General features: G+C 52.7%; 9 protein-coding genes across 9 annotated transcripts; 5 read left to right on the top strand and 4 right to left on the bottom strand.

Moving 5' to 3' along the window:
* Positions 1-39: 39 nt before the first annotated feature.
* Positions 40-996, bottom strand: LAESUDRAFT_725678 (60S ribosomal protein L32). The gene is made up of 6 exons (XM_040908865.1): positions 964-996; positions 700-749; positions 532-640; positions 456-479; positions 256-401; positions 40-201 (listed from the first exon to the last, which is right to left on the bottom strand). Exons 2-6 carry the CDS (start codon positions 741-743, stop codon positions 141-143), a joined length of 384 nt encoding a protein of 127 aa, XP_040764668.1. The 5' UTR covers positions 744-749; positions 964-996; the 3' UTR covers positions 40-140.
* A 306-nt stretch (positions 997-1,302) lies between these two features.
* On the top strand, positions 1,303-4,064 carry LAESUDRAFT_725677 (kinase-like protein). The gene is made up of 5 exons (XM_040908864.1): positions 1,303-2,545; positions 2,612-3,047; positions 3,099-3,216; positions 3,268-3,663; positions 3,728-4,064. Exons 1-4 carry the CDS (start codon positions 1,460-1,462, stop codon positions 3,629-3,631), a joined length of 2,004 nt encoding a protein of 667 aa, XP_040764667.1. The 5' UTR covers positions 1,303-1,459; the 3' UTR covers positions 3,632-3,663; positions 3,728-4,064.
* Positions 4,065-4,517: 453 nt separating this feature from the next.
* LAESUDRAFT_652587 (translation elongation factor 1a) lies at positions 4,518-6,296 on the top strand (the record flags this gene model as incomplete). Its single annotated transcript, XM_040904370.1, has 8 exons — positions 4,518-4,551; positions 4,611-4,745; positions 4,806-4,900; positions 4,958-5,170; positions 5,224-5,360; positions 5,416-5,733; positions 5,789-6,201; positions 6,259-6,296. The coding sequence occupies 8 exons, from the start codon at positions 4,518-4,520 to the stop codon at positions 6,294-6,296; spliced, it is 1,383 nt and encodes a 460-aa protein (XP_040764666.1).
* Positions 6,297-6,490: 194 nt separating this feature from the next.
* On the bottom strand, positions 6,491-8,233 carry LAESUDRAFT_725676 (dienelactone hydrolase). Its single transcript, XM_040908863.1, has 13 exons — positions 8,048-8,233; positions 7,976-7,991; positions 7,847-7,917; positions 7,727-7,786; positions 7,646-7,671; positions 7,564-7,593; positions 7,424-7,484; positions 7,341-7,369; positions 7,282-7,290; positions 7,081-7,221; positions 6,996-7,013; positions 6,866-6,937; positions 6,491-6,806 (listed from the first exon to the last, which is right to left on the bottom strand). Exons 1-13 carry the CDS (start codon positions 8,163-8,165, stop codon positions 6,630-6,632), a joined length of 828 nt encoding a protein of 275 aa, XP_040764665.1. The 5' UTR covers positions 8,166-8,233; the 3' UTR covers positions 6,491-6,629.
* A 65-nt stretch (positions 8,234-8,298) lies between these two features.
* Positions 8,299-9,416, top strand: LAESUDRAFT_749833 (uncharacterized protein). The gene is made up of 3 exons (XM_040911578.1): positions 8,299-8,513; positions 8,567-8,729; positions 8,789-9,416. Exons 1-3 carry the CDS (start codon positions 8,402-8,404, stop codon positions 9,309-9,311), a joined length of 798 nt encoding a protein of 265 aa, XP_040764664.1. The 5' UTR covers positions 8,299-8,401; the 3' UTR covers positions 9,312-9,416.
* Positions 9,387-10,956, bottom strand: LAESUDRAFT_725674 (alpha/beta-hydrolase). Its single transcript, XM_040908862.1, has 10 exons — positions 10,849-10,956; positions 10,697-10,784; positions 10,575-10,642; positions 10,423-10,516; positions 10,236-10,363; positions 10,087-10,176; positions 10,005-10,031; positions 9,917-9,949; positions 9,700-9,855; positions 9,387-9,643 (listed from the first exon to the last, which is right to left on the bottom strand). The coding sequence occupies exons 1-10, from the start codon at positions 10,864-10,866 to the stop codon at positions 9,479-9,481; spliced, it is 867 nt and encodes a 288-aa protein (XP_040764663.1). The 5' UTR covers positions 10,867-10,956; the 3' UTR covers positions 9,387-9,478.
* A 30-nt stretch (positions 10,957-10,986) lies between these two features.
* Positions 10,987-12,268, top strand: LAESUDRAFT_759086 (uncharacterized protein; the record flags this gene model as incomplete). Its single annotated transcript, XM_040912542.1, has 5 exons — positions 10,987-11,284; positions 11,334-11,456; positions 11,508-11,938; positions 12,001-12,100; positions 12,165-12,268. 5 exons carry the CDS (start codon positions 10,987-10,989, stop codon positions 12,266-12,268), a joined length of 1,056 nt encoding a protein of 351 aa, XP_040764662.1.
* A 229-nt stretch (positions 12,269-12,497) lies between these two features.
* On the top strand, positions 12,498-13,126 carry LAESUDRAFT_143358 (uncharacterized protein). Its single transcript, XM_040901330.1, has 2 exons — positions 12,498-12,782; positions 12,839-13,126. Exons 1-2 carry the CDS (start codon positions 12,695-12,697, stop codon positions 13,090-13,092), a joined length of 342 nt encoding a protein of 113 aa, XP_040764661.1. The 5' UTR covers positions 12,498-12,694; the 3' UTR covers positions 13,093-13,126.
* A 1,311-nt stretch (positions 13,127-14,437) lies between these two features.
* On the bottom strand, positions 14,438-24,609 carry LAESUDRAFT_725671 (polyketide synthase). Its single transcript, XM_040908861.1, has 33 exons — positions 24,484-24,609; positions 24,266-24,423; positions 24,108-24,208; positions 23,970-24,049; positions 23,872-23,916; positions 23,526-23,822; positions 23,127-23,463; positions 22,867-23,066; positions 22,719-22,814; positions 22,113-22,663; positions 21,490-22,056; positions 21,285-21,434; positions 21,022-21,231; positions 20,584-20,969; positions 20,400-20,526; positions 20,314-20,334; positions 20,210-20,254; positions 19,992-20,160; positions 19,737-19,935; positions 19,508-19,683; positions 18,913-19,455; positions 17,900-18,854; positions 16,958-17,843; positions 16,680-16,905; positions 16,514-16,624; positions 16,370-16,458; positions 16,252-16,317; positions 16,071-16,197; positions 15,749-16,018; positions 15,329-15,697; positions 15,120-15,277; positions 14,905-15,058; positions 14,438-14,853 (listed from the first exon to the last, which is right to left on the bottom strand). Exons 1-33 carry the CDS (start codon positions 24,539-24,541, stop codon positions 14,585-14,587), a joined length of 8,196 nt encoding a protein of 2,731 aa, XP_040764660.1. The 5' UTR covers positions 24,542-24,609; the 3' UTR covers positions 14,438-14,584.
* Positions 24,610-25,059: the final 450 nt, after the last annotated feature.

Below are 25,059 nucleotides of genomic sequence, written 5' to 3'. Positions count from 1 at the left end.
TGTCAGTGTCTAGGTGTGAAGAGACACATCTAATACTGTCGCCCTAAGCATACAGCTTATTGCCGTCGAATACGATAGAGAAATTACATGGCGAGAGACGTGCAAAAAAGTAAACGAAACAAATGCAGAACGACGGCCAACTACTCCTCTGACCGCAGACGAGCAGCAGGGTTCGTGACCTTCACACCCAAAGCCTTCGCCCTGATTAGAGAGATGGTCAATCGTGATACAAGCTGAGTTAATGATAGAGCGAACCTCTCGAGGATTGATGTACGGTTACGGCTACTGACGTTGTGAGCGATCTCAGCCGCGAAGCTTTTGTTGTGCATCAAAAGAAGGTCAACTTCTCGCACGTTGCTGACCAGGAACTTCTTCAGGCCGTTGGGCAGCAGGTGGCGAGTCTGTGAATTTTGTTTGAAGGCTGATTAGCTCGCTTTTAAAAGAGTAAAGCGCACCTTCTTGTTGCTACCGTAACCAATCTGCACAAAGATGATGAGATGGTGAATGGACAGATATGGCACCAAAACGCACCTTGGGCATGGGCAGCTGCCCCTTGAACCGACGCCGTACCCGATTGTCAATACCCTTCGGTTTCCGCCATGCCTCCTTCACGCTCTTGTAACGGTCCGACTGGTGGCGCCTGCAATACGTTATACGATCGATTTCACGATTCACTATCCGCGGGACAGAAAGGCGTACTTGAAAGGCTTCGTGCGCTTCTTGACAATGAGGACCTTGACCATGGCGGTCTACAAACTCGGAATTAGCGCCAGCCTCCAAGTGTCAAGCGAGCGTAGGCAGAAAGTGCAGGAGAGACCGGCTGGTGCAGGCACGGCAGTAGGTGTATCCAAGTATGGCCGAATCCATCCAACTGTGATTCCGGTTTTTCCGCGGCAATATGGACATCATTCTGCTCGTTGTGACGCAGGCTACAAGTATAACGCAGCTAGACGGTGTACTCACTAATCTGAGGGGCTTGAGGAGGGCGGCGAGATTCTGTGGTCTTCAGACGGGGTGCCCAGCAAATGCGCTTGTCGCCGTACGCCGAGATCACGTGATACAAAAGAAAGCTTCGGCCCGGTCAGACCACCTCGAGAAAAATGGAACGCTGCAGTATTATTCCATGAAGTTAGGTACCGTACGTAGCGGATGCTCTTAATAATAAGGTCTGCTCGTAACCAAGATGGCAAGGTGGATCTGGTGTCGCGGGCAAAGACGAATCGCGTGGCGAGACCGCGAGGGCATCGCGGACTAATCCGGCAGCTGTCTGGTCAATTTCGTAGCGGGACTCGTAGCGGCAGGGACCCATCCGCGATGGATCCAGTTTCAGGGCTACTCAGTATCCAAGGCGAATCAGGTAGCCGTGAACTCGGAGGCAGGGGAGCTGCCTGTATAGGCGATCACATGCAGATAACGAGTGATGTGCGAGGATGGAAGATCGCGGAAGCTGGTCTTGACCATGACAATGTATCCGGTCCGTGCTATGGACGAAAGCGACGAGGAGCGGGACTCGAGTGGCGACGAGGACATTCTCTGGGTGGCCCGCCGTCGGCAGTTCCGAGATGGGCCATTGCGCACGTGGACGATCCCTGCAAAGCCGACCTCCCGCACGGGTCGGTCTAGCTCAGCCCCACCAACATTTGCGCCCACTAAAGTTCCTCTGCCCGTCGACGCCGGGCCAGCTATCACTCATCACCGCACCGACATGCTTGCTACTGCTACCATTGATCAGAACCAGAATCTTGCCTTCGAAGACGATGACTGGGTTCCTCCATCTCCTCCGCAGAAACTCTATCGCGCCGCTTCTGTGGGAAACAGCTGGGGCGTAACTTCGTTCGGCCGTGGCTTCGACTGGGACGAGCACGACACCGACAAGCAATCCCCACCTACTTCCACAGTTGAGCGCAGCTCACGATCTCGTCCCGATCCCCCTGTTCCCAGCAGGGACGCTACCATCACTCCCCTGAGACATCGTCAAAGTCGCGCGAATGGTCACGCTGTGGGGAAAAATGGGCACGCATCCAACTCAGGGGCCTCCACGAGTGGCATGACAATCGACACGCTGCCGATACTATCTCCAAGTGCTGGGACATATACCGCCACCCCTTTGACCCACTCACCAGCGGCATCGCCGCCGCCATCTCCGCATCTCTTCCCCCGCACCGCATCTCCGCAGCCGCAACCTTCATCGCCAGCTTCTTCGTCTTTATATCGCGTTCCAAGTTCTCCTCGTCTCAACGGCCCGCCGCGGCCTCGCCGTCGCTCGTCACAACAACGTGTCTCACTCATCGCCGGCCGCGTTTCGATTGTTCCAGTGGAACCCCCATCTCCACCTCCTACCGCGCCGCAAACATTGGTTCGTACCAATAGCGCGGCAAGCTACCTCAGCGTAGCATCTAGTACGGGACCACCCACCCCGGACTCTGAAGTAGAGGCGCTCAGTGAGCGCAGCATTTCGGAGTTTGTCATCGAACGAGAGATTGGTCGTGGAGCGTATGGTCTCGTGAAAAGGGCGCGAGAGATGCACAGCAACGGCACACTAGGGGTAAGGCACCTTTAATTCGCATACTTGGCATGACTCATGAACGCCGTGCTGCTAATTTGCGAACAGCCACCGCTGGTGATCAAGCAGATCATCAAGTCGCGCATACTGGCGGATTGCTGGAAACGGCACCCCAAGTATGGAACGATCCCCATTGAGATCTACGTCATGTCTGCGATATCTAACACACACTACATCTTACCTCCTCGTCGACCCTGGGATCCCTCACGTTTATCTGATCAGCCCGATGACTGGTGGATAGAGGGCAAGGTGGTCAACGGGCACCCGAACATCTGCCCCCTGCTCGACTTTTTCGAGGATAATCACTACTATTACCTCGTGCTGCCCTCGACGACTCCAGAACCTAAGGAAGGAGAATCGCCACCGCCATCAGATCTGTTTGATCTCGTCGAGAGCTATCCACATGGTCTCCCTCCGAGCTCAATAAGGTCTTATCTCGGGCAGATCGCAGATGCCATGTGTTTCTTGCATGCGAAGGGGATTGGTAAGCCAAATACATTGTCTGGTTATCTCCTAGTTATTGACTAGCCCCCAGTACATCGTGATATCAAGGACGAGAATGTGGTTCTCGGGCCTGCAGGGAAATGCGTTTTGATTGACTTCGGAAGCTCCGGTCTCGTGAAGAAGGGCGGATGGGATACGTTCAGCGGCACGTAAGTGATCGTGGCTGTCGCATGTGCTTCAGTTCACTCAACCTTCCTTAGGCTGGATTACGCTGGCCCAGAGATTTTGAGGGGAGAGCGTTACTACGGCAAGGAGCAGGACGTGTGGGCTTTTGGCGTTGTGGCCTACGTCATGCTTGTGGGTGAATGTCCCTTCCAGACAGCCGGCGAGGCGCAAGAGGGGCTTCAGTCACCTTTTTCCAATGCAGCAATCGCACTGGATGAGAGGTGTGCGGATGGGAAGGAACACGATGGCAAAGAGCTGGACGGAGGAGGAGCGTTGGATGATGCTGCCGCGCTTGTCCGCGCTTGTCTGCAGGTGGAAGTCAGCGCACGGCCGACCTTCCAGACCATTTTGCAGAGCCGCTTCCTGAGTGGGCGAGGAGGCTGGGGAGCGGACGACTGATGGAGACGATAGTCGGGAAGACTGTCCTCATGGTACGGGCGTGCAATGCATTTCCCCAGGCGCCATCACAATCTGACCACGCTGTGCTCCTCGCAGGTCGTTATCGATGCCTCCTAGCGCTAGAAACAGTTCCTCTGATAGACCACTGCACTGTACAATCTGTCACTCTACTCACGCTTACCTTGTGTACCAACTCTTTATCGCATCTGCGCTATACAACGCAATTGTGTGCTATTTTCGAACCGTCTATCACTCACCACGTACTTACGCACCTGATACTTTTGTTCCAGCGTTCATCGCTCGCAGACATTCCAGGATGTACCACAACCTGCCACATCGTTCGCATTGAGTACGGCCATTGAAAATAATTTTCTGTATCTGTAGATGAGTTGGAACGGTGTAGAAGAATTGCACATGGAAATTCTAAGTGGCACGCGTAAGCAACGTCTAAAGACCGTGTCTGATTGGCTAGACAGGTGCCGTGACTGGGCCGGCCGGACCTCCGGCGTCATCGGAGCGGCCGGAGCTGAATCAGATCAGACATCGATCGCTAAATTTTTCGAGGCCTGCGGCTACATAAGCCACAACACCAGATCACTCCTGGTTTTCTCTTACCCTCATCTTCCCCTCGCCCTGCCTTTCCCGCTTTCCTACACTTTCGTTACGCTCCAAGTAAGTCGTCCATCCGTTTTGCTCATGTCGCATCTACAAGGGTCCTGTTTCTCCCTTGACCGCGAGGCGGATTCGTCTGCGTAGATCGCGATAAGGAAAAAAGCTGTATTGTTTTCGTGTCCCTCTCGCATACATGATTGGGTTCATTTTACGTGCTGTCCATGCTCTTTTTCTGCGCATATTGACGGATATCGCGTGTCACAGGCATCCAAAAATGGGAAAGGACAAGACCCACGTTAACGTCGTCGGTAAGTCGACTCTCTCCCCCCCATCGCGGGCCATCGGTGCAGTATCTGATCTTCAATAGTCATCGGCCACGTCGATTCCGGCAAGTCCACCACCACTGGCCATCTGATTTACAAGTGCGGTGGTATCGACAAGCGTACCATCGAGAAGTTCGAGAAGGAGGCCGCGGAGCTCGGCAAGGGTTCCTTCAAATATGGTGAGTGACAGGAGTGCAAGATATTCAAATCTGCATCTCTCATCGGTTGTTACTGTACAGCCTGGGTGCTCGACAAGCTCAAGGCTGAGCGTGAGCGTGGAATAACCATCGATATTGCCCTCTGGAAGTTCGAGACGCCCAAATTCATGGTCACCGTAAGTTTTTCTCTCCAGATCAGTGAAACGCGCTAGGCATTCAGCTCGTTTCCCTAGGTCATCGATGCCCCAGGGCACCGTGACTTCATCAAGAACATGATCACCGGTACCTCGCAGGCTGACTGTGCTATTCTTATCATTGCCGCTGGTACTGGTGAGTTCGAGGCCGGTATTTCCAAGGATGGCCAGACTCGCGAGCACGCTCTGCTTGCCTTCACCCTTGGTGTCAGGCAGCTCATCGTTGCCATCAACAAGATGGACACTACCAAAGTTTGTACTCTTCAGATTGTTCTCTGTCGCTCATACTGACCGAACCACTGCAGTGGAGCGAGGACCGTTTCAACGAAATCGTCAAGGAGACGTCCACCTTCATCAAGAAGGTGGGCTACAACCCGAAGGCGGTACCGTTCGTCCCCATCTCCGGCTGGCACGGTGACAACATGTTGGAGGAGTCCCCCAAGTATGTATTCGTTACTCGATTCTCTGAATCATATTGACAATCTTCAACCCGTTAGCATGCCATGGTACAAGGGTTGGACCAAGGAGACTAAGGCTGGTGTCGTCAAGGGAAAGACCCTCCTCGATGCCATTGACGCCATCGAGCCACCTGTTCGTCCTTCCGACAAGCCTCTCCGTCTTCCCCTCCAGGATGTCTACAAGATTGGTGGTATTGGCACGGTGCCTGTTGGTCGTGTCGAAACCGGTATCATCAAGGCTGGCATGATCGTCACCTTCGCTCCTTCGAACGTGACCACTGAAGTGAAGTCGGTCGAGATGCACCACGAGCAGCTCGAGCAGGGTACGCCGGGTGACAACGTCGGTTTCAACGTCAAGTGAGTAATTTATGATTTTTCAATTCGCATGAACGATCCTGAGCTCGCTGCGCAGGAACGTCTCGGTCAAGGATATTCGTCGTGGCAACGTCGCGTCCGACTCTAAGAACGACCCCGCGAAGGAGGCTGCTTCCTTCACTGCCCAGGTCATCATCCTCAATCACCCTGGTCAGATCGGTGCTGGCTACGCGCCCGTGCTCGATTGCCACACCGCGCACATTGCCTGCAAGTTTGCCGAACTCATCGAGAAGATCGACCGACGGACGGGTAAGTCGATCGAGGCGAGCCCCAAGTTCGTCAAGTCGGGTGATGCCTGCATTGCCAAGCTCGTGCCCAGCAAGCCGATGTGCGTGGAGTCGTACAACGAGTACCCCCCTCTCGGTCGTTTCGCTGTCCGTGACATGAGACAGACGGTGGCTGTCGGCATCATCAAGTCTGTTGACAAGACTGACAAGTCTGGTGGCAAGGGTGTGTATATGCGTCCATTTACGCGTTTGCTGGTCTAACACTACGTCTCTTACCTAGTGACGAAGTCTGCGGAGAAAGCGGGCAAGAAGAAGTAAACTGTTCAGAATGCGATTTCTTTTTCATTCGGTTTTTCTTCTCGTTTTCTCCATTCCTCTCTTTGCTTTGCATGGTCTCACTCATTGCTGCAAGCTGTGTTACGTACAATGTTGTATTCACGATGACGAAGACACCAGCGATGACCTCGTTGAATGTTCCGTAATGCTTTGCCCTGCGATGTTATCGCGAATGAGAAGTAACATCGTTTGTATCGATAGAATATTTGATGCGCTCTTTGGAGGAAAATTGACCTGATTCAACGTGAGAACATGAGACGAGCTCGACGGCATGGTACATTGTGGACAACAACATAAGAGATCACAATGGAATATCTAGCAGACGTGTTCGATGACAGCCCTACTGTCCACTTTTGGGCCAAGATCCCTCCCCACCGTCCGCTCAAAGACTTCCGTCATAAAGCCGAACAGGTTCCTTGTGAGCGCAGCATCCCATCGATCCTTGGAGGACTCGTCACGAATGAATGCATGCTGAGCTTGCACCTCGAGGAACTAGGCAGATGGACGATGGTGAGTTAGTACCTTGGTACGGATATCAGAGTGGGACGTACCGACGTAGTTACGTCGGCATCTTCGAGAGTCTTTCTAATGAGATCTCGTCCAACGCGCGGAACGTGTGTGTCCTGCAGAGAACAGAGCTTCAGTATCGCTTTAGCCATCAGGATGGAATGCAATGCGCACCTGCTTGCCAAATATCATCTGAGTCCAGGTCAGATTCAGTCGTGAGGCCTAGTAGCATGGGGAAGGGGAAGGCGCGATGACGTACTACAAGCTCGCCCTTTCCGGTCAGTTCGCCGTTGCGCACGCGCACGAGCGAATCGTCGTTCTCGCCCTTTCCGAGCGTTGCACCGTGAATGTCGGTGGCGAAGAAGCAGACGGCAGAGAGCACGCGGGGATCGAAGGCGGCCTGCGTGAGAAGCGGGAGGATCAGCGGGAGACGAGGTGTGAAAGTGAACGAGGAGCGCACTCGAAAGGCCTAAACAAAGGTTATAGTGAAGGTTTTGGGTACGAGTGCGCAAGACGCACGAGATGACCTCCGAGGCACATGCCGGTAGCTGGGGAAGGCGGACATTAATGTCTATCATCCGCAAAAAAAGACGATTCCCAACCTGCTATCCGTCCAGTGCAGTTGGGCAGAGAGCATAGAAGGTCGATTGAGACGGTAGCATCCTACAGCGAGGGATTGCAAGAGAGATGTCCAGCATATTCGGAGCAGCGCAGCAATGCTGGGCCGAACAGGCCGCCGTACCTCGTCATATGCAGCCAGCTCCTTCTCGACCTGGACGCACGTCAGTGGAGATCGATGCACGTTGAAATACTACGAGCCACACCTTGTATTTGTTGCCTCTATCCGTTCCTGGCAAATCTCATGATGAGGAAACAGGACGAAGGAACGAGCAATCAAGGCCAACCCTCGGTATCATAGGGAATCGGCTCAGGGCCCTCGAACTCATGAAAGCTAGACGGGCAGGCTGTATAGATGAGCATGCGTTCGTGAGACAGTAGTCATCACATGGAATGAATGTACTCACCAACGACGTATCCCTGGCTTGCAATCTGGCCTGCGAACCGCTCTACAGGTCCAGTCACTTGGTAGATCTCACTGAAACACGACGGCTGCTCCATTACGCGCGACGACTTGTCATGACGCGCATACGAACCTGAAGCATACAACCCCTAGGACAGCATTAGCGCATCCGCGTCCCAAGAATGAAATCGACCGGTCGAGCTACCTGGAAACTTGGCATGAGGATATGCCGGTACGTTGGGCGAGATCACGAAGATCCTGATATTGCCGCCCTTGGGGTCGACCTTGGAAGGAACGTCGTAGTACGTCTTCTTGATGAGCATCGCAGCAGTTGGGTGGGTGGGAGGACGTCGAGGAGTAAAGCGAGCTCGCTGAGAGACGGGCTATGGACCGTCGATCAGCACAGATCTCCATCTCAAAGCCAAACGAGCGCCCAGTGCACGAACGTGCGTCCGCCCTCCACCAACGGCACTCAAATTGCAATCCCCCATATGGGCTGTCCGCTCATCAACCTGGCTCTTTTCCAGACGGTCTCACTCCGTCGACATCTGCAGCGAGGATGGCGATGCCGGTGGCGAGGATACGTCCTTTCCAGCCCTCGGACGAGAAGCTCGTCCATTTCATGATCGGTAAAGCCAACATGGATGCACTTGCGGTCGCGAATCGACAAGGTGCGTGAATACAACACATTTTCATGATCGCCCTGTCTTACGCGCACTTGCAGCGTACTTCCATCCATTGATCCTTGCCCTATGGGTCGGCCTGTCTGCCACGTTTGTTCAGGTCATGGGCTGGTGGCCCGATGCCGAGCGTGGTTCGTTAGGTTGGGTCAGACCCATACCGGCGTTTGCATGCATTGCCGTGCCATTGATGTTCCTATGTGACTGGTGAGTCTCTGAACTCCTGGTCGGCATCGATTTGACTGAATGGGTGACCATTTGTACAGGTTCAATCGCTCAACGTTTGAGGATCAGACGCAAGACATCCTGCACAGACCAGACGTAGCTGACATCGCTTCGTACTATTTGCGTTCCCCATCATCCGGGTTCTGGCTGCTCGAATATGGGGACAACTTCGTAGGCCTCATCGCCGTGGACGCCTCCCCCGACTCTACTTCCAACAAAACCCTCTCGGAATTGGCCTCCTCTAGGCAGAAAAACCAGAAGATAGACTTGAAAAAGGGTACATCAGAGACCGCCGCTATCCGTCATTTCTATGTCGAAGAGCAGTATAGACGAGCGGGCATGCAGCACGACTTGCTCGCGCATGCTGTCAAACACGTATTCAGCTCAAGTCAAAAAGTCAAGACTATATCTGCTGTTGACTCTCCGTTGAAGCCATATGTAGGAGATGCACTACGACAACAAGGCTTTGAACTCGAGCGGAAGACGGAGAAAGTGGGCATTCTGAGATGGCAGAATACGGTTCGAGTACTGAGTAGGGAGCACTGGCGAGTTCCACAGGAATAGGCTACACATACTACTCGTGTACTGTCCAAGGCACCTGCGGCTTGTCTGAATAGCGTTTATTGACGCACGCATTTAGTCGACTAATCAATATATTCCATTCGGACTACTATTACATGCAATTCTCATTGCAGGTGATAATGCACCTTGGTGTCATCTTTCTCGTGACCTTACGCACGGAAGAACTTCTCAGTACTCTCCGCAACTTGCAGCCAATGCTCCTCTCGGACGGGCACATCGTGTCCTCCACCGCTAATGCTGACCAACTGAGCGGTTGGGATACGCTTCTGAATTTCGATGGAATCCGCGTAGCGAACCAACGGATCGTCCGTGCCCTGGAGGATGGCATTTCAGCGTCACGGACCGTGGAATTAAAGCGAAGGGTGCACACATGTATGAGAAGCACCTGAACTTGCTCTCCAGAAACAACGCGTGTATTGCCCAGCTTGTCAAATGCCCACAGGAGTTCGTGAATGGGTCCTTCACGGAGACAAGAAGACACGGCGTTGGAATAGCCAGGGAGCAACTCCTTATGGAGATTGATGAGCTGTATATGCAACATTCAGACAATGCAATAGCAGCAGCGTTAAGACGTGATGAACACCAACCTCTGCATACTGGCTGATTGGAATCACGGCTGGCTGGAGCAAAACTTAGTGCTTGGCGGCCACGAGCAAGCTATATATTGCGACTCGCCTTGTCCTGTGGCGGTTCATCGTCTCTCTGGATAGTCGAACGTGAGCAAGGAGACCCAAACGGATGAAAACTATTCATTCACATTATGTACACCGGCAGAAGCGATCAAGACGATATTTCCGGAAACAAGATGAGGGAGGGTCGCAGTGAACGCGGCTGTGATTCCGCCACCCTACATTGGCAATGGATCGTCGTTGAGCCGCAGCTTCGTGAGAGCAGAGAGCCTCCTACCATGGAGAATCCGATGATGTGCGCGCTTTCCCATCGCAAGTACTGCATGAGCAAAGCGAGCTGGACGACGAAGATATTCGTGGTATAGGGCGTCTTGGGCGCCTCGCTGTATCCTCTGCCATACAAGTCTATGGCGCGCCGCATGAGCTCGTGGGACCAGCTTGACAAGGATAGCTTGCGCAACAACCGTATAGCAACACTCTGTAGCCTTTTGAGGCCAGATAAGGCCCCAAGCGGGAGTAGGTGACGCTGGGCGTCGCGAGACCGTGGACGAGGGCCACCTTGTGGGAGCATATAAGCACAGATAGAAAGCAATAATGCTCGTCGGGCATCATTCACCTTTGTTCCATCTTCAGGTCCGAGCAAGTAGTACCGTGTTCGACCGTAAGGCAGCTGCACATATCCACCTAACGTGAGGCATCAACACACATATGCGCTTGATGTTCAGCGTGCAACGCTGCCATTGGGATAGTAGTCTTCCGGGTAGATGGTCCGTATGCGAGAGGATACCGGCAGCGCCTCCATCGAGTGATCGACGGGGAACGGGACCTGCGATCGTGTTAAGGTTCAATAGATTCAAGATGACGGAACGGATGATTTGCTCAGCGCTCACGAAGGACAGAGCAGCCATCTCTATTGCGCGTCGCTAGAAAACAGCACGGAGGCAGCGGTGGGAGGAGGCCAAGGGAGCCTTGCTGACCCTTGAGAACCTCATCGTGCATTTGTGAGCGAGCGGCACTGAGTGGCCAAAATGGCGCCTCTTCTCTTGTCCACTCTCACGAGCTCGTCCCGGGGTCAGCAGCCCCTTCTACTCGTACAATCGTCCACAGCTCAGTCATGTCTGCCTGTCGTGCAGTACGTTGTTCGCCAGGCTGACAGTAATCCCATCGCCGGGTCAATCTTGCTCTTTTGTCTCCTGTACGCGCCCTCCGCCTTCGTGAAAGACACGCCGGAAAATGTCCGTGTGTTTGACTGGACGCACAATGTCCCAGGATATGCCGAGGACGCACTCGATGTAAAGGAGGAGATGTTGAGGACCGTGCGCGATGGTGTGTGTTAAGACGTGCGAAGCAAGGATGAAGCTGACGGCGTGGGCAGCACCGCCAGGACCGTTGACCGCCGTGATCGACTCAGTCGACACGCTTCTCTCTGATCTGGGCTCGTTGGCAAGGACGGAACGTTTCCTATCAGAGCTTCTCTCCGCGATTCGTGCAAGACCGAGTAAGTGCATTGTAATGATCTCTTGCAAGCCATACTCAACCCGCTGCACAGGTCCATCTCGTCTCGTCCTCCATGTTGTCGCCCCCTCCCGCATCATACCCGCTCTCATGCATACCAGGCTCTCTCCGATACTCCTCCACATCATAGCACATCCCACCGCGTTGATCTTGCATCTCGCCACAGCGTATCTGACGATGCCGCCGCCTCTCTCACCGCCCGAGAAATTCTGGAGCGTATTCCTCCCAATTGCAGAGCGACACTACGAGTCGGAGAAGCTCGTGTTCGGCCCAGGTGGCGAGGGCTCCGGCGGGAGGGAGTTCGTGGTGGAAGTGCTCGTTCGCGGCGCGGATGGACCGGGGAGGAGACGAGGTGTGGAACGAGTCTTGGAGGGCTGGTCTGGGATCCCTGCATGCGGATCTCCGTGTGAGCTGAGCCAATTGGAGAGCCTCAAAGGCTTGTGGACACGGAAGGTGGTTGAAGAGGTGTGTTGTCGCTCGTCGCCATCAGCGCCTTCATGCAGAGTTCTGACTTGTTGATGCTGAAGAGTGGTCCAGATCCTACTAAGAATCTCTCTTTCAATCTCAACCTCACTATAGAACAACAACAGTCTCGTGCACAGGTTCCGTTGCCATATGCACACGAAGGTAATTATCTCCTCAATTTTGATCCGATTGTAGGACCATCCCGCTGATACGACAGCCACCATAGGCAAGCAGGCGCGAACGAGCGCTGCACCTGCCGCCATCCTGTACGACCCAGATTCCGCAGACGATATTGACGACGATGACCCGGACGAGGACCTGGACATTTGAGTATAGTGAGCAAGTGAGCAAGCGGTTTCCTAGATCCGTTTCGTAGTGCGTTCCTATGTAGTCGCTCGTATTGTGATCTTAGGTGGTCATTTATTGTTTGGAAAAGCTGCTGCATTCTGTGGCCACGCCACGATCATTGTCGGCGGTGATTATCTATAAGCGAAACTATGACTTATTGTGCTTATTGCGCTTTCTAGATTTCCTCAACATAGCGCATAATAGAGGCATTTCAGCTACGCTTGCACGCTTGATGCACTGCATGCGATTGTTGCTCTATGATATGATTGCTGATCTGAAACGTGCAATGTTATTGTTCTAGACAAGTATAAGAACAGTCTTCTCGGAACATCTTTCGGTCAACAGTTTACGCATTTTCCCATCCACTTGTTATATCGATCGTACCTCTCATACAACTACTGCACCACCATGCAGTCGAGTTCGAACGACAAGGCCAACGCTCCGCAGGCACCCGCGAAGGCCAGTGCGCCTCTTAATCAGCCGATGATGCCAAAGCGTAAGTGTTCGCCTTGCCACAGAGATTGCGGCACGCGCTGACTATTTTGCTCGTAGAACCATGGCCTCCTGTGCTGCTGGGACAGCCGGGCACATGGGATCCAAATGACGCGCGCATCCGATGCATATGGTACTCCAAAAAGAAACGACCGCCTCCTGATCCCAACGCATGGCCGCAGAATCCGAATGCTCTTCCGAGGGCAATAGGAGGACGTGACGTGCTTTGGGATGGCAAGCCTTATGTTCATCAGCTACCTACAAGTGATGACGCTGAATCTAGTAGCAAGGATGGAGGGAAGGCTAAGAGCTAAGTTGTGATCCGAGTTCGTGGTGCTGGTTATACGGTGTGGCGAAATATCCATCATGGGCGGGGCTATATTAGCGCGCTGTGATAATTGGACCTTTTCCCTTCATTGCATATGTAGATAGAATTATGCGGTCTTGTTTGGGGTATAGGGGGAGGTAGGACCGGCGAGCAGGCATGCTGTCCCATTGTGTATCTATCTGAGAAGCTCGCAATGACTGCTTTCGCGGAACGCAGAGACGCGATAACTTTGATGACAATAACCTTTTGGGCGCTAATGTGAGAGAGTATATATATGCTGAACTATGGTGCAAGCAGCAATGCGTGATGAGTATATCGGTTTATGCGGATGGTACTTAAGGAATTGTTTGTCGCGGTTGTGATCTGACTTTGATCTAAGATCTATTCCCGATCCTCGTTGCAGATCTGTATCTGAGATTGTCATCGTCCTGCCCACGTCCATGAGTTCGGACACCAGTTCTGTTCCAACCAGGTAGAGGACAATCTCTGTGGTATTCCTCGTGCCCGACATCTGTTCATTAGCGTGAGCGTGATCGATAGGCTCGCTGAAGAGCCCTACGCTTGAGGTTCGACTTGTGAAGTCGAGTTATCAAATGCTGTCGTGATTTCTACCTGTGTCGCGATGCATAAAACGAGTTCCAGAGAAACTGCGCTTCACGAGTGAGTGTGTTCAATACTCTCCCACGCAGAGCATGCGATCGAACCGGAAATGTTTACAGGTGCAGGCTTGTTTCCGATAATCGACGCTTGTACGACACTGCAGAAATTTGATCTCACCAGCTGTCGAGGTGTGAAAGTCGGAGAACGGGGGCGGTTCTTCGAGATGAGGTCAACAAAGCACATGTTGCTCTTCTTACTGAATTTCTACAGGTCTGGGAAGAGGAATGGCGCGATGAGCGTAGCCGCTGAACCTCCGAGCAACTAAATACCGGAGGGCCTCGCGACAAACACCGCCACAGCCGCGACCCGTCGATCCCCATTTTGCCCAAGAGGCATCAGGGTTCGACGCTGTCCTCCACTCTCGCAGGCCACGGCCTCGTGCGGGTGGGCGACTGGCACCGAGGCTCATGATCTTTCTCTATGATCCAGAGCGATTGCAAAGCGTTGTGAGAGACGGTGATTGCTCACAATGGCTTGATGAGGATCATTATCGCACATTACTGAATATTGTAATGGACCGGTTTTAAGAATACATTAATCATCAGTAATGGATGCACGAACGTTCCTTTGTGTTGGCACGGTGTAGCTCAGAGGGATAATGTATCTCTACTCAGCTCTATTCTCTCAGCAACTTGCATGCAAAACACACGATATTCAATTCCGGTTTAAGCAGACAACATTCTAACACCAACAACGGAGAAGGTATAGTATGCAAACGGTCAAACGCTCGACAATATGATGATAGACACGGCAACACACGATACTGATAAATATAAGCTGGCATCCTCGATACGGTCACCGCTTCCTCCCCGGATTTCTCATGCCACAATGCCGTTCAGGATCTCAGCCAACCCAGAGTCGGGATTGAGGATACCGAAGTGAGTGCCAGGCAACTCGTGTAGCTCGACATCCGACGTCCAGATCTCGAGGTCTAACAGTTTCGACGCGCCTTCCGCGTACGACTGGGCGGAGACACCTTGCTCGGCGCGAACGAGCACTGTCCGTTTGGACGGCCAGACCTCGGTGAACAGCGAACCGTCTGCCTCGCGCTTGTTCACATCCATGCTTGCACGGACACCCATAAGCACTTCAATTCATGTCAGCCATACGCGCTGTGCATTAGCAGCACGCGACATACCATGAGCGACGTAGGCCCTGCAGAAGCGTGCAACCCATTTAGGACCGGACCCGCCTGAGGACACCTTGCTGAAGTGATCCGAGAATTGGTACGTAATCTCGTTTGCACCGTCCAGAGAGCCACTTTGGGACATGTCGGCAATGACCTCCATGATCTGTTGATGAAAGAGGCACATTGGTCAAGGGCGAACAAATACAGTAAGGAAGATCACATACGTCTTCACGCAGCGTACCCTGGGCAATCCTATCCTTGGTGTAGACCTGGAAATTAGGCCTGTGGAAAAGCGTCGGAGTCCCGTCCAGCAAGACTAGCAGCTCAGTCTCTTCGCCCTCATCGAGTAGCATCTGCGCAATTCGGACCGCAAGACAGGTTCCTGCAACAGATCTGAGTGACGATGATGGTATACAATCGATCGCCTGCTTACCGAATGAGAAACCGCCAATACGGTACGGTCCATGCGGTTGCTTCTCCTGAATCTTAGAAAGGTAGAAGCGAGAAAGGCGATCAAGGGTACCCGTAATCGGAGCTTCGGGCGTATCTTGTACACCGTACACAGGGCAGTTCACCTTCTGGGCAACTTTCTGCAGCACCAGGACGCCACCACCAGCACCATGCAGGATGAAGAAAGGTCGTCCTTCATTCACGTTGTTGAGGCGCACGATGGTCTTGTCCATATCATTTTCGAGATTAGATTGGCCGGTGGCGTCAAACTTAGCATCTGAAGCTCCGGCATTTTGTGCCTCCGATGCAGATGCGAGGCGTTGTTCCTCTTGCATCGCCTGCAACTTCTCCACTGTCATATAATTTTAGTTCAGGATACGCTGCAGAGAAGCTTAATACTGACCAGTCATGTATGAGCTGAGCAGCTGAAGTTGAGTAACAGTAACATCGAAGTACTGTTTAAGGATGCCACTGAGACGGACGGAGGTCAACGAGTCAAGGCCGTAGCTTGAAAGAGGAATGTTCTCTTCAACGTCTTCAGTGTTCAAAGAGAGAACCATGGCACAAGCTGCACGGATCGTTTGCTCGTTCGATGCATTAGCAACAGAAACATCTGCGTTCTCCTTCACCAAGAGGTGACGCAACGATGCAAGATGATACTCAGGAATACCAACTATCAAAACTTGTCAGCGTGGTAATAACTTTATAATCCTACGAGGGCATACTCTCCACGACCTTCTTCCAATTCATCGAGGGAATGTACACTGCATTGGCTGCGCTGGTGTTCAACGTCCAGATTGCGTCGACACAATGCTCTGCAACAAGCATTCCAGACATTCCCAGGGCTTTATACTGTCCATAGACTTAGATGGCATTCGACAAAGACACTGGCAGAAAAGAACTCACCTTGTCAAGGGCGGCATTTCGGGCATTGCCAGGAGGCATACTTCGCACAAATACACCACCATCCGTCTGCCGTACATATGTGAATAAAAGCAGAATAAAGTATGAATAAGCCGCGTACGATCGGTGGAACTGTGATTGAAACGGTATTGGGAAGGTGAGCACCAATTTCTTCCATCTCCGTCTGTGCTGCCGCATAATTCGCCTGACCTGTGAGCCACATTGGGTCTCCGCGATGCATGATAGTAGTAATAACAATGAATACCTGGAGAACCGCTGACTGTGGCCATGGAACTGGTCAAGACGAGGAAGTCGAGAGTACTGGGATTGACGGCCTCAAGCAGCACCTTCAAGCCCTTCACCTTTACGTCGTACACTTGAGAGCGAACAATATCAGTCACGAAGCTCGCTGACACGATAAACGGCCATACCAGTCTTCCAGTCCTCCTCCGTGGTGAGATTGGTGAAAAGCTGATCATTAAGGCGGACGGCGACATAGAAAACCCCAGCGATCCTACGAGACGAGTTGGCGAAGACAGCCTTGGTCTTCTCCACATCGAGACAATCTACTGCGAGGATGTCTATCACCACGCCAGGGATATTTCGCAGGTATGTGATAATTTTCTTCTCGCGGATAAGGCGGCCGGCCTTGAAAGTCTTGATAATACGAGATCAGCTGAGCAAAGGTACAATGATATGCTATACTCACATTCTCGCCAGAACGTGATGTTAAAATAACATGTCTAGCTCCATTCTCTACAAGACAACGCGCGATATTGGCTCCAAGACCGCCGACGCCGCCGATCACGACATATGAAGCTCGAGGATCAAAAGCGGCCGTGCCCTTGATGATGCCACCACGCAAGATGGGAAGTTTCGGATTGAGATCTTGCAAATCCACCAATACAGCAGTATCAATGGTGGACTGAGACCGGATTTTTGCTTGAGCAACTGCGAGTTGACTCAGCTCGAAAATATGCACCGATGGTGCGATAAGGGAGCGGACAGGGGGCTGAATGGATTCTAGTGCAGACTCTGCAATGTCTTCTTCGTCAAGCAATGTTGGGTAGTCGACCAGGACGAGTTGGTGACCGCGCTGGATGCGGTGTGGTAATTCTCCACCGATTTGCACGAGGGTGCCTCTCCGTGATAGGAGGCTGAGAGTCTCCTTGGCTACACTTGGGTCGCCGTCGAAATTGAACGTGACGTCGACGCCTTTCTTCGCCCATTCGCGTACTCGGAAAGACCAGATATCGAGTGGAGTGGTAGAGAAGATGGGCACGGCTGGGGAGGAGCTTGGGGAAACTGGGAACGTACTGGGTTCCGTTACTGTGACAAAGACATCGAGGCCCCGCGCCTTGAGGTAAAGGTAGGTCGCCACGGCAGCGGGAGAGGAGACACCGGCGTGCAACAGTATGCGTGGTGACCGAACACCACAAAACGCGAGTGCCTTAGTGACCACTGAGGACACGAAAAATAGACGGCCGGCAATTGCAGCAGCTGTTGATGCATGCATACCATCTGGGACCTCTGTTACCTGCGAGCGGCTGCATACGATCACATTTCCTTGGCGACTCGCCGCAACACCGAATACCCTGTTCATGAAATGTATCAATGAGTGGTGTAGAAGGCTACCAAAGTATATGCATACCTTCTTCCAATCATCTCAACAGGTACACCAGACCCAACGGCGCTGACTTTGCCAGAAAACTCGGAACAGTCGGGGAAAGCTGGCGAGAGGCTCGTAAATGCAACTGTTACTTCGACGTCGTCCGGACCCAACGGCTCAGGATAAACTCGCCAGATTCGAGACTCATCAAATGCCAGAGCCTTATCCTCGCGCGGCTCGACGTGAGGGGGAGAAGGAGCACTGACAACGCGCGGAACATGCAAGTTTCCGCTCTCGTCCACCATGACTTCCGCGTCAATCCATTTCAAAGGCACAAGCTTGCCGTACACGAAGTCCTCCTGCTGGACGGCATCCCATGACGGGTGGAACAAAGCCATCATGATCTTCCATAAACTAAACTCGTGGCGAATGGATCGGGCAATTCCAATGAGGCTGAGGTTGCTTTCCTCCATGTCCGTGTATAGCCAAATCACATAGTGTTTGGTTGCATCCAATTCTGAGAGGAATTGAACGAGAGAGACTTCATCACCCGCCGTGAAGCGCCGAACGACAGTGAGGTCATGCCCCAAGACGATTTCAATAGGAGGCGCTGGTGTAGAGATCTCGATGACATCTTGCTTGGAAAACATATCGTCGATGCTGCTCCGTCCGAGGACGTCGGTGAGATCGGGTGACGAGCCGCTCAGAACCTTCACGACATTCGGGACCACATCAGGGTTCAATGGCGTCGTCGGACCTGGAGAAGGAGTACGCAGGGGAGATGAGGAAGTTGAAGTCGGAGAAAGCGAGCCTTGCGTGATAAATGCCATATGAGAAACAGAGCGACCAGAAGACGTCACAAGAAGCGTGTCCGCGAAACCAGCTGCTTGGAGAGCTGATTTCCATTCTGCTGGAGACAGCGAGCAATGAGTCGCTCCCGGGCGCTGATCCAGCACGCCCATCCATTCAGCGAATGAGCCGAAGATGAAATCCATCCCTAAAGTACATAGTGTCAGCGAGAGTATTGGTCACTCTACAGGAGAAACTGAACCCACATATGGTACCAACGGCGCCGTTAGCGAAAGAGTTGCCATCGAGTTCAATTACTGCTAGATGGCCACCGGGCAGGAGCAGCTCATGAAGCCGCACCAGTGTCTCGTGGATGTTAGGAATGGCATGAAGGACATCGAAAGCCACGACGATGTCGAAGCTCGCAGGATCGAGATTCTGTTGCTCGATAGGCACGCTGAGGTCAAACGCCATCGGGGTCATCGTAAGCCACGGCGATTTGGCAGTCGACTCCTGGGCAAGCGAAATCGATATGTCCGTGCTGACATAATCGACGTAGCACTGTTGATCGAGTTTCGCATCCACCATGGCTTGACCAAGCAGAGCGGTGAACCTTCCAGTACCAGCACCGACTTCCAGAATCCGCACGACGCGCTTGCCCGCCGACACAGCTTCCTTCACAAGCTCAATGAACTGTTCCACTGTCTTATCGAATATGCAACCGACGAAAGGAGGGTGCTCATAGACCTTGCTCATGATGTCGTCGCGGAACAAGAGTTCAACGGCTGCAGTAGAGGCTTGCATAATTTCTGAGACAGAAATGAGTAGCTGATACGAAAGTCTGTCCCTGAAAATGCGAACCTTTCTGCCCTTTCCCAACGCGCTCGGTGAGCTCCAGAAGACTGGCGTATTTGTCGCGGAGGGCTGGACCGATCTCGGGAACAGCGCCAAGTACAGCCTTCTGCACCTGCCCTTTAGCCCACGCGAGATACCGCACACGATCTGACGATGCCAGCTTGGTGTCTTCCGGCAACGTGCTATGGTATTGACTTCAATGTCAATTGTCATGAGATCCAGCTATAGCTTTCACCTTAAGGTTTCGTGGGTGTACTTCAGAGCCAATTGGTCCAGAAGGCACAGTATATGCACCGAATCAGTATCATCAGCAGCTCTGTCCAGTACCAGCATCCCCTCATGCTCTGTGGTGGGAAGAGCTCGCGGTTGCCAGTACATCATGTATCGTTCCGTAGGCCATTGATCATCTTGGCTAACGAGTGTGAAGTGAAGGCCTGCAGATTGCAATCAGCAGGAGCGCCGGCATCCCGATTGAGAATGAACAGGTTACCTTCAAAAGCAATGATCACAGAGTCATCCTCATCTAGAACGTAGGCATCGAACGTCCAGTGATGGGCTGACCAGTCAAGGAGAACGGAATACGTTCTGAACTCTTCCGGGAGTACAATAGGTTCGGTACGGCCGTCAACGCGGTAGGCTCTCCGTAAGGAGTGCGGTAGCTGCAACCTTATGAGCGCTTCCCAGAGTCGATAGGTATAACTCACTCACCAAGAAGGACCGCTCTTTGCCGCCGACGTTAATCTTGTCATACAGCTTTCGCAAAACCACTCGTGTTAGGGACCTCACTCATGGGAATCTACTCCAAAACTCACCATATTCCAGCTTATCGCGGACTGCAAGTATTCACCGAACAGGTAAGTAACCCAACATGCAGAGCCGTGCCGATAGGAATGCATACCTGGAAGACCGCATCCATCAAGGCCGGATGGAAGACATAGTCAGTCTTATTTAATCCATCAGCGTGACCCTTGATCCAGCAAATGGCCTCGTTCTCGTTTATGGCCGCCCTCTGTACCCGCATGAATCTATAAAAGTATTCAGTACGGCCTCTGTACGAGGTACCCGATGAAACAGACACTCACTCGGACCCAAATTGAGCGATACCTTCCAGTTCCGCGTACAACTCCTCATGCTGATGAGTAGAAGTACATCGCGCAAGGACTGCAGCGACGTCAACTCTCTTGAACCCTCCTATGCTCAGATCGGGCACTCCATATCCAAGCTTTCCGTGCGCATGGACGGTGTCGAATTCAGGTGTGGCACGAGTCCATTCCAGGTCTCCCTGCATAGTCTGCAAAGAGGATGAAGACTTCACCCACCAATTAATACCATCCTTCGCCACCTCTAAGGTGACCGGCGGAACGCCCTCCTCCAAGATACAAGCCGCTTCGAAGCGACAATCCCAGACCTGGGTAACGCCAGGGAACTCGAGGGCCATCTCGATGTACGCGGCAGCAGGGATCAGGTTCTACATGGAACTCATCAGCATTCTACGAGACTCTGGTTCTGGAACTACTGACAGAGTGGTCGATGACATGATGTGACATCCATGGTTCTGGCAGCTGAGGACAGACTCGGAGGCGAGTAGAGTTCAGAGGGCGAGTGGCTGGGAGCAAACGGCGAAGATACGACGCTTCTCGCGCAGCGAATGGGTAGAATCTCATATTGAATGGATAAGCAGGACCTTCGAACGAGTCCGAGGGGCAACCATTGAGGATAGAGAAATTGATCTGAGTACTATTATCAGACCTCACGCTGAATGTCTCGAACGAGGTTGACTCACCGAGTTGACGCCATAAAGCAGCAATTGCCCCATAGCCTGTAGAAGGGTCTGATTCTCTTTTGGACGTTTAGCTCCGGGCTTCAAGTGCCGCGCCGATGGAGGACGTGTGGCCGTAGCCAACGAATCGAAAGCTCCCATCTTCTTGATGTACTGCATGAACGCGATCAGCAGAAGATTGATATGCTTAAAAAAACACCCGACGTACTTGAGAGAGGACTGGATGAGGTGAGATCTCAACGAATGTGGTATTCTCGCCGAATTTGTTCACGAGTAGAGGAATAACGGACGAAAACAGAACAGGCTGTCTTAGATTGCGCCAGAGGTAGTCAATGGTATAACCATCGGTCTTGAATTCAGCAGTAACCGTGGACATGGTGGAAATGACAGGAACGAATGGTCCCGTGTAACGAGAGAAGATCGTGGCGAGCTCCGCGCGATACACATCTTCACAGGGGTCCACGAAAGGCGAATGCACTGCCGTACTCACGCGCAACTTGCGCGCGACAACTCCATCCACCCAAGTTTCGATGTACTTCGTCAGAAGATCGACAAGGAGTTCTGATCCAGAAACGCCGATGTCCGTAGGACTATTAAAAGCAGCCATATAGAGCTTGCTTGCTTCCTCCTTGCTCAGATTGGCAAGAGAGGATGCGGCATCGACATAGTCACGCACAGCGTCGGCGTCGCAGCCAGAGATTGCGACCATGCCGCCACCAGTGTTGTCGACCATAGAAAGAGCACGTCCACGAGCGATGGCAATCTCCACGACCATCTAAACGCAAACGCTACGTCAGCGTTATTGGCATCTCATAAGCCATGAACACTTGCCTCACGAGGCATGGCCCCAGAGGCATATAGAACGGCGGTTTCGCCGATAGAGTGCCCCAGCATAGCGTTTGGCTTGATACCGAGAGAGGTAAGAAGGTCGAACATGGCGATCTGGAAGAATGTAATGGCGACTGAGATGACGTTCGCTGGCCAAGTTAAGCTCTTGGCAAGGGGAGACGATACTGGAGCATCTGCGATAAATAATCCAGTCTCCTCCAAGAACGAGTTGCCAGTGTATGCTGTGTGAACCCGATTACAAGCATAGATACTCTCGCGAAAGACTGAATACATGGTCATGAGGTCCCGTCCTTGCTGCCAGTGCTGTGGCCCTTGGCCAGAGAAGCATAACACGAGGGGGTTTGGGCGTTTCCCTACGAGTACCGGGTCTGGGAACGTAGCGCTCTCCAGAGAGTCGGCAATGGCATAGCTTCTCCATGGCATCTGTCGTGCACGGTTGCCGAGATGAGTGCATAATGCAAGCGGAGTTCGTTGCGCACACTGCTCTCTGTAGCGCTGCTCTAGCGTTCGTACAGACTTTGGTGAAAGTGCACCTGTGAGAAGAACAACAGATGAGATGGTGTCGAGTGTTATCTATAGTTGGCTTACCAATGGCAAAGAGGAAAGGCCCATCCTTGAGAGTCTCAGTATCGGGGTGCTCAGGGTATCGCTCGTGTTCGCGTAGCACAGTGTGACCGCACGAACCTGGGAGCAAATGAGAACTCGAAGCCAGCAACGTGTGAGTTAATCAACCTACCACCGAAGCCGAAGCTAGAGATCGACACAATGATTCCTTGTTCAAAATCGTGAGCGACCAGATCCTCCACTTCGACAGGCACGCGCAGGTTGTACTTCTCGAAATCGATCTTTGATGATGGCTTTTGGAAGTAACCGTTCGGTAGGATCTGCCTCTTATCGAGCATCATTACGACCTTGACTAGGGAGCTCATATAAGCACTGAGATAAACCGATGGTCAGCAAGTGACAATCAGGAGTATGCAGGGACAAGACCCATACCCCATCTCTCCATGGCCGACATTGCTCTTGACCGATCCAATCACAATCTCACGTCCTCCCCTCCCTTCTGAGAACAAAGCTCCGGCCGCGTTGGCCTCGAGGGAGTCTCCGACGACGGTGCCAGTTCCGTGAAGTTCAACGTAGTCGGCTTGGTAGGGCTTGAGGCCAGCATCTTGGTATGCGTTGCGGATAGCCTGTGCTTGGGCTTCTGGGCTGGGCGTCGTGAGTGAACCCATTATGGAACCGCAGGAGGTTAACGCCGAGCCGACAAGAGCTGCAAAAATGTGATCCCTATCCCTCACAGCAAGGTCGTGCCGCTTGATCACTACCGCGCTGGCTGTGAACGTTGCGAAAGTCAGTGTGAATAATTGCTGGTGTCACAGTAAATTGAGTACATACCGACGTCACCGCGGGCGTAACCGTTAGCACCGTCATCGAAAGACTTGGAGATGCCATCCGGACTGAGAACGCCAAGTTGGCTAAAGGATGATGTCTCGAGAGGAGTCATGACGTAGTTGAGACCAGCGACAACGGCTTGGTCGCACTCTCCGTTCCTGATCGCCTGCATTGCCAGATGCATAGCAGTCAAGCTTGAAGAGCACGCGGTATCCACAGGGAGAGACGGTCCCAGAAGGTCGAACACGTAGTTGATGCGGTTTGCAGTGATGGAGAGCGATGTGCCCGTCATATAGTAGGCTGTATGCGCATGAGCGCGAGGCGGTAACGTAGCCAGAATGCAACCTACCTCCAGCTTGGGTAATGTCCATCTCGAAAGGCGCGCCTCCGCCAGCTGTAAATAGGATATATGAACGATTCTGATTTCATATTATGCACGATACGTACCACACCCAACGTACACGCCGGTGTTTGTGCCGCGGTAGTCGACACCACTGCGTTGCAAGGCATTGAACGCTTGATGAAGCCTAAGATTGCTCATTAACGCGCGCTCGGGCATTTCATTATGAATGCCTTGTCACTTACGAAACAAGCTGGGTGACGGCAACTTGAGTAGCCTCCGCAGGAGTGATGCCAAATTCTTGAAGATCGCCGGTCGAGAACTCGGGGATAAATCCACCCTTGGTCTGAAGTCCAGGAGTCAGTTTGGCTGACCTGCAGCGCATGGAACGGCAAAAACATACGGTGCAAATCCTGCCTGGGCCCGTGCCATGGTAGGCTTCGGCATTCCAGCGGTCAGCAGGCACGGTTATAATGCCAGAGCCACGACTCTTGAGGAATTCATAGAATGCTTCGGTATCAAGTCCGCGCGCCTCACCACCAGGCGCAGAGATAGAGAGGCCTGCGGATCGCGCACGGTGAGCCCAAAAATGAGCGTACGTAGAATGACTGTAAGACGTACCGATAATGGCGACCGCATGAGGATCAGGGTTAGAGTAGCTGGGCGGCCTCACTGCCATCTTGCCTATGCAGTATGCAGGAAAGAAAGAGAACCTAGCAGGTCACTACGGTCTGCCTTCACTTAAATTGTACCAGACTGAAGGACGCTGACCTGAATCCGGTCGATCGGTGTCCTCCAGAAGGGGTGAGAGCTATTTCCAGGGGCGAGCGATGGCGATGCCCTTAGTGAACGCTCTTCGTGACAGGATCTAGAGTGCAAATGCTCAACATTGATATCTGCTCTGTCCCATCTCTGTCAGGGCTGTCAGGCTATGACACCGAGTGATTGGTCGGTTCTCATCTCTGAACCGTTATCCGAGGTTCCTAAGATGACCAGAGGCGCCAGAGCCATGCTGCTTATGGAAAGACGATGCACGGCATGCCATGCGGTGAGGAGCTGTCGTCGTGATGGATAAGTTTCCAGGGTCATTCATTTGGTTCCCTATCTATGGGTACCTTGGCGGTACCATCGTCCTGGGCTTTCTGGTTTTGACCGCATGGATTTCATTCACACTGACAAAGGAATACTGAGGATACA

Source organism: Laetiporus sulphureus, assembly GCF_001632365.1.
Source record: "Laetiporus sulphureus 93-53 unplaced genomic scaffold LAESUscaffold_18, whole genome shotgun sequence".
Classification (NCBI taxonomy): Eukaryota; Fungi; Basidiomycota; class Agaricomycetes; order Polyporales; family Laetiporaceae; genus Laetiporus; species Laetiporus sulphureus.
This window is presented reverse-complemented; position numbering and strand designations above follow the sequence as displayed.